General features: G+C 45.9%; 1 protein-coding gene across 1 annotated transcript; it reads right to left on the bottom strand.

Moving 5' to 3' along the window:
* Positions 1-118: 118 nt before the first annotated feature.
* Positions 119-6,190, bottom strand: LOC137331718 (extracellular calcium-sensing receptor-like). The gene is made up of 5 exons (XM_067995705.1): positions 5,921-6,190; positions 4,656-5,492; positions 4,209-4,442; positions 1,192-1,315; positions 119-1,035 (listed from the first exon to the last, which is right to left on the bottom strand). The coding sequence occupies exons 1-5, from the start codon at positions 6,176-6,178 to the stop codon at positions 119-121; spliced, it is 2,370 nt and encodes a 789-aa protein (XP_067851806.1). The 5' UTR covers positions 6,179-6,190.
* Between the last annotated feature and the right edge of the window lie 6,767 nt (positions 6,191-12,957).

The following is a 12,957-nucleotide window of genomic DNA, read 5'->3' as shown; positions in this document are numbered from 1 at the left end:
AAAGGTACCAGTGGTGACTTTTTATTTTCTGTACAAACCAAAACTACAGAAGGAACTTTAATGCATAGAAATATTTATCTTCATAATGTGTTAATCATTCTTGATGAATGTTCCTTCTTTAACCGATTCTATTCATTTCAGTTTTACCCATCAGGTGTTTTTTGGTGTTCTCATCTGGTTTTAACAAGATAATATAACACTTTGGAGCAAAGATACAGCACAACAACCCAAAGCTCGATGCTAAAATTGCAAATATTTCCACAGCGACCGTGTATTTTCCGGGAGTGCTCACATAAGCGGGGATAAAAGTTACCCAAACTGCAAAAAAGATGAGCATGCTGAAGGTGATAAATTTAGCTTCATTGAACTTGTCCGGTAACGCTCGGGCCAAGAAAGCTAAAACTAAACACATACAAGCTAAGAGCCCGATGTAACCTAACACACAGCAGAAAGCAACTGTGGAACCCACATCACACTCAAGGATAATCTTTGCACTTTGATACTTCGTGTTTTTTGCTGGGAGCGGGGGAGATGTCACCAACCAGATCACACATATTATAATTTGGATCAATGTGCAGAGAAAGACAATTGATCTTTGTTGTGTGGGTCCAAACCATTTCATCACATTACTGGCCGGCAGCGTTGCTTTAAATGCCATCAGGACTACCAGAGTTTTACTAAGAATACAGGAAATGCACAGAACAAAGCTAACTCCGAACACAGTGTGACGCACCATACATGACCACGGTGATGGCTGACCAATGAATGCAATGGAGCACAGAAAGCACAGTATTAGTGAGATTAGCAGAAGGAAACTCAGTTCCGAATTGTTGGCCCTTACAATGGGAGTGTTTATGAAATATAAGAAAACAGTTGCAACAGATCCTGTGATACAAGCTCCAAACAATGAAATCGCCGTGAGGGTTATTCCCATGCCGTCTTGAAAGGAGAGGAACTCAATTTCTTTCAGAATGCATTGATCTCTTCTGTCATTGGACCAATAATCTATCGGGCATTTGATACACTCTATAGAATCTGTAGAGAAACAAAGGAAATAAATAATTCAAATACTGATTTTTGAAATTGTCTGAAGCTGCTATCATTGTTAGTCAAAAATGTGACTTGGTATTACATCTGGCCTCGTCCATATTTACTGCTGAAACATTAGCGAGATTGCTCATACATGCCTACCTGTTTGGTTACTGATCTCGCCATCAGTACATGGTAAACAATCAAAGCAGCAAATAGGCTGGCCGTTACGAGCCCCTCTTCTTGTACCTGCAAGACAACTATCACTACACGTTGAGACTGGCACCTGTGGAGATGGAATGTCTTGTTAAACTTTAACGTTTTGTGGAATTGTAACTCGTTGATCACATTGCTGGATGTACCTTTGCTCAATTGAGAACTTTCGTGTCCTCTTTCACCCTCTGCAACTCTATTGTAATTGAATATAACTAGGTTTTGCGAAGCTAATTAAGACACAAGCAAATTGACCGCTGAGACTTTATACGTCAATAGCATATTGCTAACTACGAAACTAGATTTAAAAATCTTTCCTTTGTAGCAATCAACGGAAATTTAGCATGAATAAGTTGCGGTACATACTGCATATGTTTAACAGGAGAACAGGACTTGGTGAAGCTTAAGGTGAAGCCCATAAACCATAAACCGGTGGCACATGGTAGGTCAGTGGGTAGCTTTGTTCATTGTAAGTTATTCCAGCAAATAAACAGGCAAATTAAAATGACCTGTACAGTATCACAATCGTTATTGAATTCTCTCCTTACATTTTCAGACCAGCGGATTAATTGAATTCTTGGCTCAATTCTCTCTGCTCATCAACTTAATATTAGTTACCAGAACATAGGAAAACGGACGATAAGAAAAGGCCATTCGGCCCGTTGAAGCTCATTCTTCCAGCGCAATAACTCTCCCATCAAGGATTCGAATTGTATTTTTGAATGATCCCAATGATTTTTCCTCTCCTGTCTTGCGTTGTCAATTAATCCGAACATTACTCATTCTTTGGCGAAAAAAGTCTTCCTGATATATAACGGTTTTACGTTTGCATTTCAGTAATTTCCATTAATCTCCTCTGACCCTACATTTCCTGGTGCACTTTGAAATGAACATTGGGGTTTATCTTATACATGATATTTATTATTTTTATATCTCAACCAAGTCCGCCTTCTTTAGAAGAACATAACAAATGATAGATGGGTATCAATAGGATAGTCATTTGCAATGACTGTACTCGTTAAAACTGTTTCCGTTTTGAATAATGATTGACCATAACGTTTGCTTTCCCGGAAGGATTTTTGAATTTGTTCTTAGGATGTGGTTGAACGCATTATTGTTTGCCCAACCTTAGGCACCCTGAGAACATTAAAAGTCAACCCAGCAGCGTGGGACTGGGGTCATGTATAGGTTATAGGAACATAGGAGCAGGAGTAGACCACTCAGCCCCTCGAGCCTGTTCCGCAGAGTAGGGGAGGAGGTTCCCCTCCCTGGAGGAAATGAGTGAACGTGTTGGGTTTTTACAACAATTCAGCAACTTTTGTCCTGGTGATTTCCTGGAACTCCCTACCTAACAGCACTGTGGGAGAACCTTCACCACACGGACTGCATCGGTTCAAGAAGGCGGCTCACCACCACTTTCTCAAGGGCAACTAGGGATGGGCAATAAAAGCCGGCCCCGCCAGCGACGCCCACATCCCATGAACGAATAAAAAAAAAGCACACAGATTGAATTCAGCTTCACAACTTGCCGTGAAGAAGGATTTAAACTTACCACCTTTGGGTCACTATGACGATGCCATAACTGCTACACTACCTTGCCCTATTTTTGATGGGAAATGAAATGTCAGGTTTATACTTGGGTAATAATGCTTATTTGAATATCCAACGAAAGAAAGAAAACCCTGTGATAACCAAATCATGAAATAGTAAAATCAGTAAAGAACTATCTTTTTTTTCAGAATGAAGCTTTTTTTTTGTGTTTTAGCCGCCCCCACCCCCCTGCACCCCCCCACTCACCCCCACACACTTTAATAAGAAGGTGGGGTTAGGGTGTGCTCATGTGCAGAAAAGCAATAAACCCAAAATAAGTGTCAAATTAAAATTTTATTATCTCCGTCCAGGATGCACTCCAGTCCCTGCGGTGCCCACCGGTCGCGAAAAGCCTCAAGTGTACCGGCAGACACCGCGTGCTCCCTCTCCAGGGCCACCCTGGCGTGGAGAGTTCCGCGGAAGAGAGGCAGACAGTGCGACCGCCCCCACGGGCCGCATCTAACCTGGACCTGTGGATATCCACCTTGGACAGGCCCAGGAGCAGGCCCACAAGGACATCCACCGACCTGCCTGCCCCCTCCTCACCGGGTGGCCAAGGATCAGGAGTGTGGGTCTGAAGTGCAGCCAGAACTTGAGGAGCAGCCCCCTTAAATAGTCAAACAGGGGCTGCAGCCTCCCACACCCTGTGAATAAATGAAACACGGACTCGTCCAGGCTGCAGAAATTGCAGGCGGCCTGGGAGTCCGTGAAATGGCGTAACCGCCTGTTGGTCGCGACTGCTCCGTGCAACACTCTCCACCCCAGATCCCCAATGGCACACGGGAGGATCCCCAAGTAGAGAGCCCTCCACTGGGGACCCCCGGTCCGCCAGATAGCAGGATGGTACGCCAGGGGGTGTCCGGGCGAGGGACGAGGGCGAGGAAGTGGAGAGTGTGCAGGAGCAGACCGTACAGGAAATCCCTCCGCGCAAAGTGAAATGGCACAGAGGGAATTTCCGAGAGACGGCTCAAGTTGTGAGGCACAGCCCTGTGAGGGAGGTTTTGGACCCTGACGCCGATGAGGAATTCCGTCCCAACGGGGGTCAGATCGGCCGGGATGGCTCCACACGCTTGAGCCTCCTCCACACCCCGACTTGCAGTCAGGGCCGAGTGCCACTTTCAACGCCCGGATGGCGGCGAGAACGTATCTTAAAACGAAGACACCTAGCTTGAAAAGAAAATGAAATACCTCAGCACTTTGTAAAGTTATAAACACGACATATTCAAAAAAACTCCAGAAAGTGGTGACTGGAGGCAAGAATTGCTCTGGTCACTGCCTATAGAGAAAGATTTAATTTCATCAATGGTTTACGGCATCGCTCCAGACAGGGACTGGAATCATCCTTCCTATTTTTTTTAGATAGAAAATGGGCTTACTTTCTTTTCTAGCGCCGTTCCGTGCCAAACGATTCTCCTTTCATCCAACACGAGTTCTTTCCCTGCCGGCAAGGCTGCATCGTAAAAACCAACTTTAATAAACTCAACCGACCCGTCAGAGCGCTTCTGCCAGTTTATCAGGTCATACGAAGCGATGGGATCTCCATTCTTATCAAAGCTTATTTCCTCTCCAAACTGATTGGTGAAACGCACCTCCCTCAGGTAGTGTAAAAGCTTTAGAAAAGACAAAACAATCAGATCTTCTGCAGCTTTGAGTTTATTTCACATTGTTTGCTGCAAGATCAAGACAGCATTAAATAAATTAGCAATACAAAAACATTGGAACCGGACCCCTGTACTATTATGTGTACTCTTGTCTATTTTTCGAGATGAATAACAGATTACTTTACTTTTTAGGATAAATAGTAACTTGCGACAATTCCTCACCTGCCAGGGTAGAATGTTTGATTTTTGGCCGCACGTTTCGTTGAGAAATGGACCTTTCCCATCTCCACACGATTGTAAATTTTGAAGGGCGTGAGCTACAGCGTATACCGCTTTGTACACATTGTAGGAAACTCTCAACTGTGACACATCGGTATATGTAGTCTCAATGGTCTCCAAGCTCTCTGAACCTGTGCACGGTTTGTAAGGAGACGGTGATGTGTTTTCTTCCAGACTCTGATTTGAGATTTTGACGCTACAGCCAAAAACTTCCCGCCAGAGTTCTTCTACAAACGGATTGTCTGGTGCTATTGAAGGGTGGAGTTTGACTAGAAACTCTCTCAGTCCGGGAATTTCCGCTCTCCTGATTCCAAACCCGATTGATCCAGACAATATTTCCCGAGTTTCCTCTGTCCACAGTTGGAATGATGTGACCCAGGCTTCACTCGCTATCAGCTGGATGTCAGTAATGTTCTGCAGTCTCAATTCTGTCACCAAAGACATCGTATCACTCGCTCCACTAAATATTATGGTCACTTTAGCGGAGGACTTTTTCATGGTCTCTGCAACCTGTTGTATTCTTTCCCTTGTACGACCAGGTGAAAGGAATTCAATGTACGCAATGCAAATTTCAAACTTCGCAACCTCTTCAATAAACGACCTCATCCCGAATCGGCCATAATCGTTGTCTTCAGCCACAGCGCCGACCCAAGTCCATTTAAAATGCTGTATGACCCGGACTAAAGCTTTCATCTGAACGGTGTCACTGGGAATTGTCCTGAAAAAAGTTGGGAACTCACGCTTGTCACTGAGGCACGCGCAGGAAGCGAAGTAGCTGACCTGTGGGAAAGAGAAAGTACAGCGACATTTAGAATCATAGAATCATAGAGTCGTACAGCACAGAAGGAGGCCATTCGGCCCATCGTGCCTTTGCCGGCTCTTTGAAAGAGCTATCCAATTAGTCCCACAGTCCCGCTCTTTCCCTAAAGCCCTGCAATTTTTTCCGTTTCAAATATTTATCCAATTCCAGTTCAAAAGTTGTTATTGAATATAACTGCCTTTCAGGCAGTGCATTTTGGATCATTACAACTCGCTGCGCATAAGAAATGCTCCTCATCTCCCCTCCGGCTCGTTACCCAACTACACTGAACCTGTGTCCTCTGGTTACCGACACTCCTGCCAGTGGAAACAGTTTATTGTAACTGCATGCACGTACTTGTACCTCGCCCATGTAAGCGTTTATCGCAAATGAATCGACACCTTCTTACCATACCGATGCCGAAAGGAGCCACCACTCTCGACACTGCGATAGATTGCGATGATCCTCCATCTCCCACAATCATGGGCACTGGTGGAACTCCAGCACACGTGTAATTGGAAGCGCTTCCGTCTTTCTCCTTCAGTAATTTGAAGGCTCCTTTAAGGCTTTCGGAAGGCACGTCACAGCTGTCGAAAATCTTATAGCCCAGAGTTATGTCAGGAAGCAACTCTGGGTTCCTGTTTATTTCTTCTATTGCAAACACCATGGTTACGGCCCAACGCAGACCACTTTGGCTGAATCTGTCACACAAATGGGAATAATTTGGGTGCCAGACAGCATCATTCCTTCTATACGATCAATCATTACAAAATTAAGAAAAACTTGAAAAACTTTGTCTATTTTTCTTTAGAACAATGCAGATTACGGGGCAATATAATAGACGCTTTTGAAAGGAGAATGGAACCGGGTAGATTGAAGCAGACTGTTTCTAGTAATTGGGCGGGGGGTCCAATGAAGACCATAGACACAAGATTAAAAGTAAGAGATTTAGAACAGAAGCAAGGAGAAAATTCTTTACACTGAGAGTTGTGAAACTGGAATTGATTTCCAGGGTTAGTGGTTGAGATAGAAACTATGTCAACATTCAAGATTACATTTCATATGTTGACGGGGTATTGAGGATAGGGTGGTTAAATGTGATTCGAACTATTTGCTGGTATGGAGGCTAAACTTTGACACGGACTGGTTGGGTCCAGTGGCCTGTTTCAATGAAACGTCTACCTATTTCCATGTATAACTTACACTTAAGCCAGACCAATAGTGGTTGTGTTGAATGGTAAGTGGGTTTCACCCTTTTTTTGTGATTACGTGCTGCCTAGTTATGGTATTAATAGTCTGTAGTCTCACAGGAGGAAGTAAAGACAAAGTCAGGTGTTGCCTTGTTATTGATATATCTATTCACTTGTTTTCTAAAGGTGCCGTCATATTATCTCAATGTGCCGAGGCAGGTGCAGAGTGGCAAACACTGCTCTTCACTCAGTGTTATGCTCTGGCTATAACTGGCACTCTAGCTGCCAAGGGGGAGCTCTGTATATTCACGAAATAGTCTGCTCTGGGCATGTATTGTTTAAGAAGGCATCTCCCCGCTTTGGTTGGGTTATACTGTAATTGACATACTTGGCCTCAGCACCACATTATAGTAGTTCGATCAGTTAGGAGCGGGTCTTATAAAAAATCACAATTTTGAAACAAAAATCTAAAACGTTTCCCTAAGCGGGATTACAATTGCTGCAAAAAGAGTGTTGTTGGAAACCGGTGGGTGCAATGTAACTGGAGTGTTGCTAATTGTGATTATTTTTATGGTGCTGTATCAATGTGTTTTGCTGTCAATAAGAAATGGTCTGGGCTAATGGGATGCTTTTCTACTTCTGTAAATCAATATTTTTCATTAGTTTTTCCTCTGTTTTTAAATGGCCTTAGGTTGTCCTCTGCTGGGTTTATTTATCCAGGTGATTCATATCATAGTAGGTGCAGCAGAGAAGGAGGCCATTCGGCCCATCGTGCCTGTGCCGGCTCTTTGAAAAAGCTATCCAATTAGTCCCATTCCCCTGCTTTTTCCCCATAGCCCTGTAAATGTTTTCCTTCAAATGTTTATCCAATTCCCTTTTAAAAATTACTATTGAATCTGCTTCTACCACCCTTTCAGGCAGCGCATTCTACATCATAACAACTGGCTGTGTAAAAAAATGTTGCCTAATGTCACCTCTGGCTCTTTTGCCACTCGCCTTAAATCTGTGCCCTCTGGTTACTGACCCCTCTGCCACTGGAAACAGTTTGTCAAGTTACTCTGTCAAAGTAGTCCATGATTTTGAACACCTGCTTCAAATCTCCACTTAACCTTCTCTGTTCTAAGGAGAACAACTCCAGCTTCTCCAGTCTCTCCACATAACTGAACTCCAACATCCCTGGCACCATTCTAGTAAATCTCTTCTGCACCCTCTCTAAGGCCTTGACGTCCTTCCTAAAGTGCGGTACCCAGAATTAAACACAATACTCCAGCTGAGGCCTAACCAGTGTTTTATAAAGGTTTAGCATAACTTCCTTGCTTTTGTACTCTATACCCTATTAATAAAGCCCAAAATCCCATTTGCTTTTTTAACAGCCTTCTCACCTTGTCCTGCCACCTTCAAAGATTTGTGTATGTGCACCCCAGGTCTCTCTGTTCCTGCACCCCCTTTAAAATGGTAACATTTAGTTTATTTTGCCTCTCCTCATTCTTCCTACCAAAATGCATCACTTCACACTTCTTTGCGTTAAATTTCATCTGCCATGTGTCTGTCCATTTCACCAGTTTATCTGTGTCCTCCTGAAGTCAGTTAATATCCAGCACATTGTTTACTACATTTCCGAGTTTCATATCATCTGCAAACTTTGAAATTACACCCCCAATACCCAAGTCCAGGTCATTAATATATACCAAAAAGAACAGTGGTCCCATTACTGACCACTGGGGAACATCACTGTATACTTCCCTCCATTCTAAAAAATCAACCGTTCACCACTACGCTCTGCTTTCTGTCCCCTAGTCAATTTTGTATCCACGCTGCCTCTGTCCCTTTAATCCAATGGGATTCGTGGGAGTCCACTTCATCTCATCTAACCCTACAATCTTCTCATTGCACCATCCAGCTGGTCGTCCTGACCTCAATCACCCATTGGGGTAACTCAGCTGTTGATCACCCTCTATATAAAGAAATGCTTCCTGGCGTCTGCTCCCACCTTACCTTTCCTGATAGTGAGTCTGTGCCCTCGTGTCCTGCTGCCGTGGCAACTGGAGATTCGCGGTATTAAAGCTGTTCTGCTGATCTCCACACCTGTTTTTCTGCCATTGCACATAGAATTATAGAAATCTTGCAGCCCAGAAGGAAGCCATTCGGCCCATCTTGCCAGTGTGCGCTCTTTGAAAGAGCGATCCAATGTGTCTCACGCCCCCATAATCCTGCAAAATTCCCCATACCAGCATATTCCGTCTTCAAAGTTACTATTTGAATCTGCTTCCACCACCCTTTTAGGCAATGCATTCCAGATCATAACACCTGGCTGCGTAAAAATATTCTCCACATCACCCCTCTGGTTCTTTTGCCAATTATGTTAAATCTGTGTCCCTTGGTTACCGATGCACCCGCCAGTGGAAACAGTTTCTCCTTATTTACTCTAATAAAACCGCTCATGATGTTGAACATCTCTTGTTAAATCTCCCCTTAACCCTCTCTGCTGTAAGGAGAATAATCCCAGTTTCCCTGGACGCTCCACATTTCCCGAGATTGAAGGACTGGAAAGCGTCAAAAAAAAGGTAGAGGAGGGAAGGGAAACAAAGAGGTACAAAGAATGAAAGCTCAAAAGGAAAGGGCACAACCAAAAATTAATTAAGACGCTATGTTATAGAAATGAAATTATGTTTAACAAACATTGCAACCCAGTCCGGATTATTTTCAAATTTAAATATCAATGAAGGTTGTCACTCACTCCACACAGCGTACCGGTCGAGCCTTAGATTGGAACGAGTTATAGTGCGGAGCTGCTCTTAAATGCATTGCGAATAAACCGCCCAGGACAACGTCTCCATCCTGAAACATTCCAGGCTTGAACTTTTCCCGAAGTTTGCATGTCGGATCAGCTGCGGAGCCCAACATCTGGATTGGGATCAGTAACAAAAAGCTCCAAATGGTCATCAGGAAAACCGAAAGATTTTCTCAGGAGTCACTGGGACCAAAGATTTGAATCAGCGTTTCCGCGCAAACGGCGCGCTACACCGGGATATTTAACCCTTATCTAGTCCCCTGAGGTTCAAAACTCAAACCTCGGTGGTGCTCATTAGTGTCGTGATCCAGAAAGGCTAATGTCGTGTTTTCCAACGCTCGGGGCTATTGTGTACGGGACAGTTTCGTTAGATTAAATATGGGTGCGCAGAATCGTTACCATATTAGAAATATATTGTAAATAGAAGGGAATCCAAAAGTCTTCTATAGGCATATAAACAGTAAACGGATAGTAAGAGGAGGGACCAATTAGTAGATCTGCTCATGGAGGCATAGGGCATGGCTAAAGTTGGCAGAACGCCTCATCGCCAGAGTTCTCAAACGAGCACCAAGACGTAGTTTGGCTGGCAGTGAGAAGGGCCCTTCCTGTCCGATCCTTCATGCACACCCGGTATCTCACTGCCACCGCACACTGTCCCTGAGGGACGAGACCATCACCCATTTCCTTCTGGAATGTGCCTTTCTAAAGAAGGTCTGGAGAGAGATGCAGTGGTATCTGTCCAGGTTCGTTCCTAGCAGTTCCGTAACACAGGACTCTGTGCTCTCTGGAATGTTCCCAGGGACACACACCGAGACGGACACCAACTGCTGCTGGAAGACCATCAACTCGGTGAAAGACGCTCTTTGGTCTGCCTGAAATTTACTGGTCTTCCAGTGCAAGGAGCTGTCCTCGACTGAATGCTGCAGACTAGCACATTCCAAGATCCAGGACTACATATAAGACCGTAAGACCATAAGAGATAGGAGCAGGAGTAGGCCATTCAGCCCCTTGAGCCTGCTCCACCGTTTAGTGAGATCATGGCTGATCTGATTTTTACCTCAACTCCACTTTCCCACCCTTTCCCCATATCTTTTGACTCCCTTGCTGATCAAAAATTTGTCTAACTCAGCCTTGAATGTATTCAATGACTCAGCCTCCACAGCTTTTTGGGGTGAAGAATTCCAAAGATCCACAACCCTCTGGGAGAAGAAATTCCTCCTCATTTCTGTCTTAAATGGATGACGCCTTATTCTGAGACTATGGGCTCGTTATTAGGAGGGAGGCGGGTTGGCAGTGGGGGGTCGACTGGGCACGTGGGTAACGCGCCCAGTGAATTCGGGGTGCTCCACACGCGATCGCAGGCTAATTGAAGTCACTTACCTTGGCTTCCGGGTTTCATGCTGGAAAGCTGCCGCATTGGGCGGACTGTGCACCCGCATCATAGGCTGTCAGCTGGAGGAGGCCTATTTAAAGGGGCAGTCCTCCACTGACTGATGCTGCAGAAAGGAGCCAATATTACAACATGGAGCAGCCCAGGGGGAAGGCTGCTCCCAGGTTGAATGATGCCTCACTCCAGGTCCTACTGGATGGGGTGAGGAGGAGGGGGAGGACAGAGATTTTCTCCCCGGCGGGCGGGAGGAAGTGGCCTGCCTCTGCCACCACGAAGGCCTGGCTCGAGGTGGTGGAGGAGGTCACCAGCACCACCAACATATCACGCACCTGCATCCAGTGCAGGAGGCGCTCCAATGACCTAAGTAGGTCAGCCGAAGTGAGTACACTTACTCATTCCCCTACACTCCGTCTGAACACATCACCGCCCCCACCCCACATCTCCTTCTGCACTGCCAACACTACTCTGTCACATTACCCCTCACACCCACTCAAAGCTCATCCTCATCTTACCTGCACTTACTCACCTCACCAGTATTCATCCCACCACTACCACTCAACCCAATCCTCATACAATCTCATGGCTCTGTCTCATACTCACTCTCTCATGCATCTCTTTCATGGTCAGCCTCACCCAACCTGCCACTACCTGTGCTGCAGCCACAGGGCATGCATCACATATGTGCAGTAGGAAGCGTAAGGCAAACGTGTCGTGAGCATGAAGGGGATGCACAAGGGTGTTTGAGGGTTTGTCATGGTTTTTACTTATATTTGATTTCTGATCAACTCATATTACATATTATATTGTCACCACTACTGCCACGTCTTTGCGAATCTTGTCTGGTTTGTGCAACAGCACCTCGCAAACCCGCGACCTCTACCATCTAGAAGGACAAGAGCAGCAGGCACATGGGAACAACACCACCTGCACGTTCCCCTCCAAGTCACACACCATCCCGACTTGGAAATATATCGCCGTTCCTTCATTGTCGCTGGGTCAAAATCCTGGAACTCCCTTCCTAACAGCACTGTGGGAGAACCGTCACCACACGGACTGCAGCGGTTCAAGAAGGCGGCTCACTACCACCTTCTCAAGGGCAATTAGGGATGGGCAATAAATGCTGGCCTCGCCAGCGACGCCCACATCCTGTGAACGAATAAAAAAAAAAATAATGCCCTTTCCTGAGGATCACCATGAAGACCCACAACTGATGCCACCCATTGTGTCACTGCAGAGTGGGTGTAGGTGTATTTGCAGGGCTCTTTTGTGCAGACGACTGAGAGATGTCGGCGATGTCCCCAGTGGCACCCTGGAAGGATGCAGAGGAGAAGTTGTTGAGGGCAGTGGTGACGTTGACAGCGACAGGTAAGAAGATGGTGCTCAAGCCAGCCGGGAGCAGCTCGGCACGAGGAAGGCTGCAGATGTCCAAGACTACATGTCGAGTGACTCTGAGCCTCAGTGTGCACTGCTGCTCAGAGAGGTCCAGGAAGCTGAGCCTCGGTCTGTGGACCCTGTGGCGAGGGTAGTGCCTTCTGCGATGCATCTCTCTCTTCAGTTGCCCTCCCTCCTGCTGTGCAGGTGGATGTGTCACAGCACTGTGTTGTGGAGCTCCACGTGACAGAGGTGGACGGAGTGGCCAGCGAGGCTGGTGATGCTGTTCGTCCTCCGAGGAGGTCATGACTGCAGCTACGGCAGCCCCCATCCAGAAGATATACATTTGAGGCGGTCCGCAAGGTAGGTAAATGTGTCTGCACACTGCGGTTGAGGTTCCAAGTTGGTGAATTTTATTGTTAGGAGGAGGGTGGTGGAGGCCAAACTTTGTCCAAAGGTCCCCCCCCACCCAACACCTGTCAAATGGACCTTAGCAGCTGTCACAGGCTGGTGGCTGCAACAGGTCCATTTCAACTGGGAGTGTTTCCCTCAATAGGGGAAACACGCTCAGTTGAGATGAAAATCCCATCCCTCCTAAAATATCCTACAAATCAGGTCTGCTAACGACCTGAACTATCACATTAATTGCCTTAAGTGGGATCCCAACGGCTTTAATTGCCAGCGGGAGTCCCGCATGCGGGGGT

The sequence above is a fragment of the Heptranchias perlo genome, chromosome 13, assembly GCF_035084215.1.
Source record: "Heptranchias perlo isolate sHepPer1 chromosome 13, sHepPer1.hap1, whole genome shotgun sequence".
In the NCBI taxonomy this organism is placed as follows: Eukaryota; Metazoa; Chordata; class Chondrichthyes; order Hexanchiformes; family Hexanchidae; genus Heptranchias; species Heptranchias perlo.
Note: the sequence above shows the minus strand (reverse complement) of the source record. Positions and strands in the feature narration are given on the sequence as shown.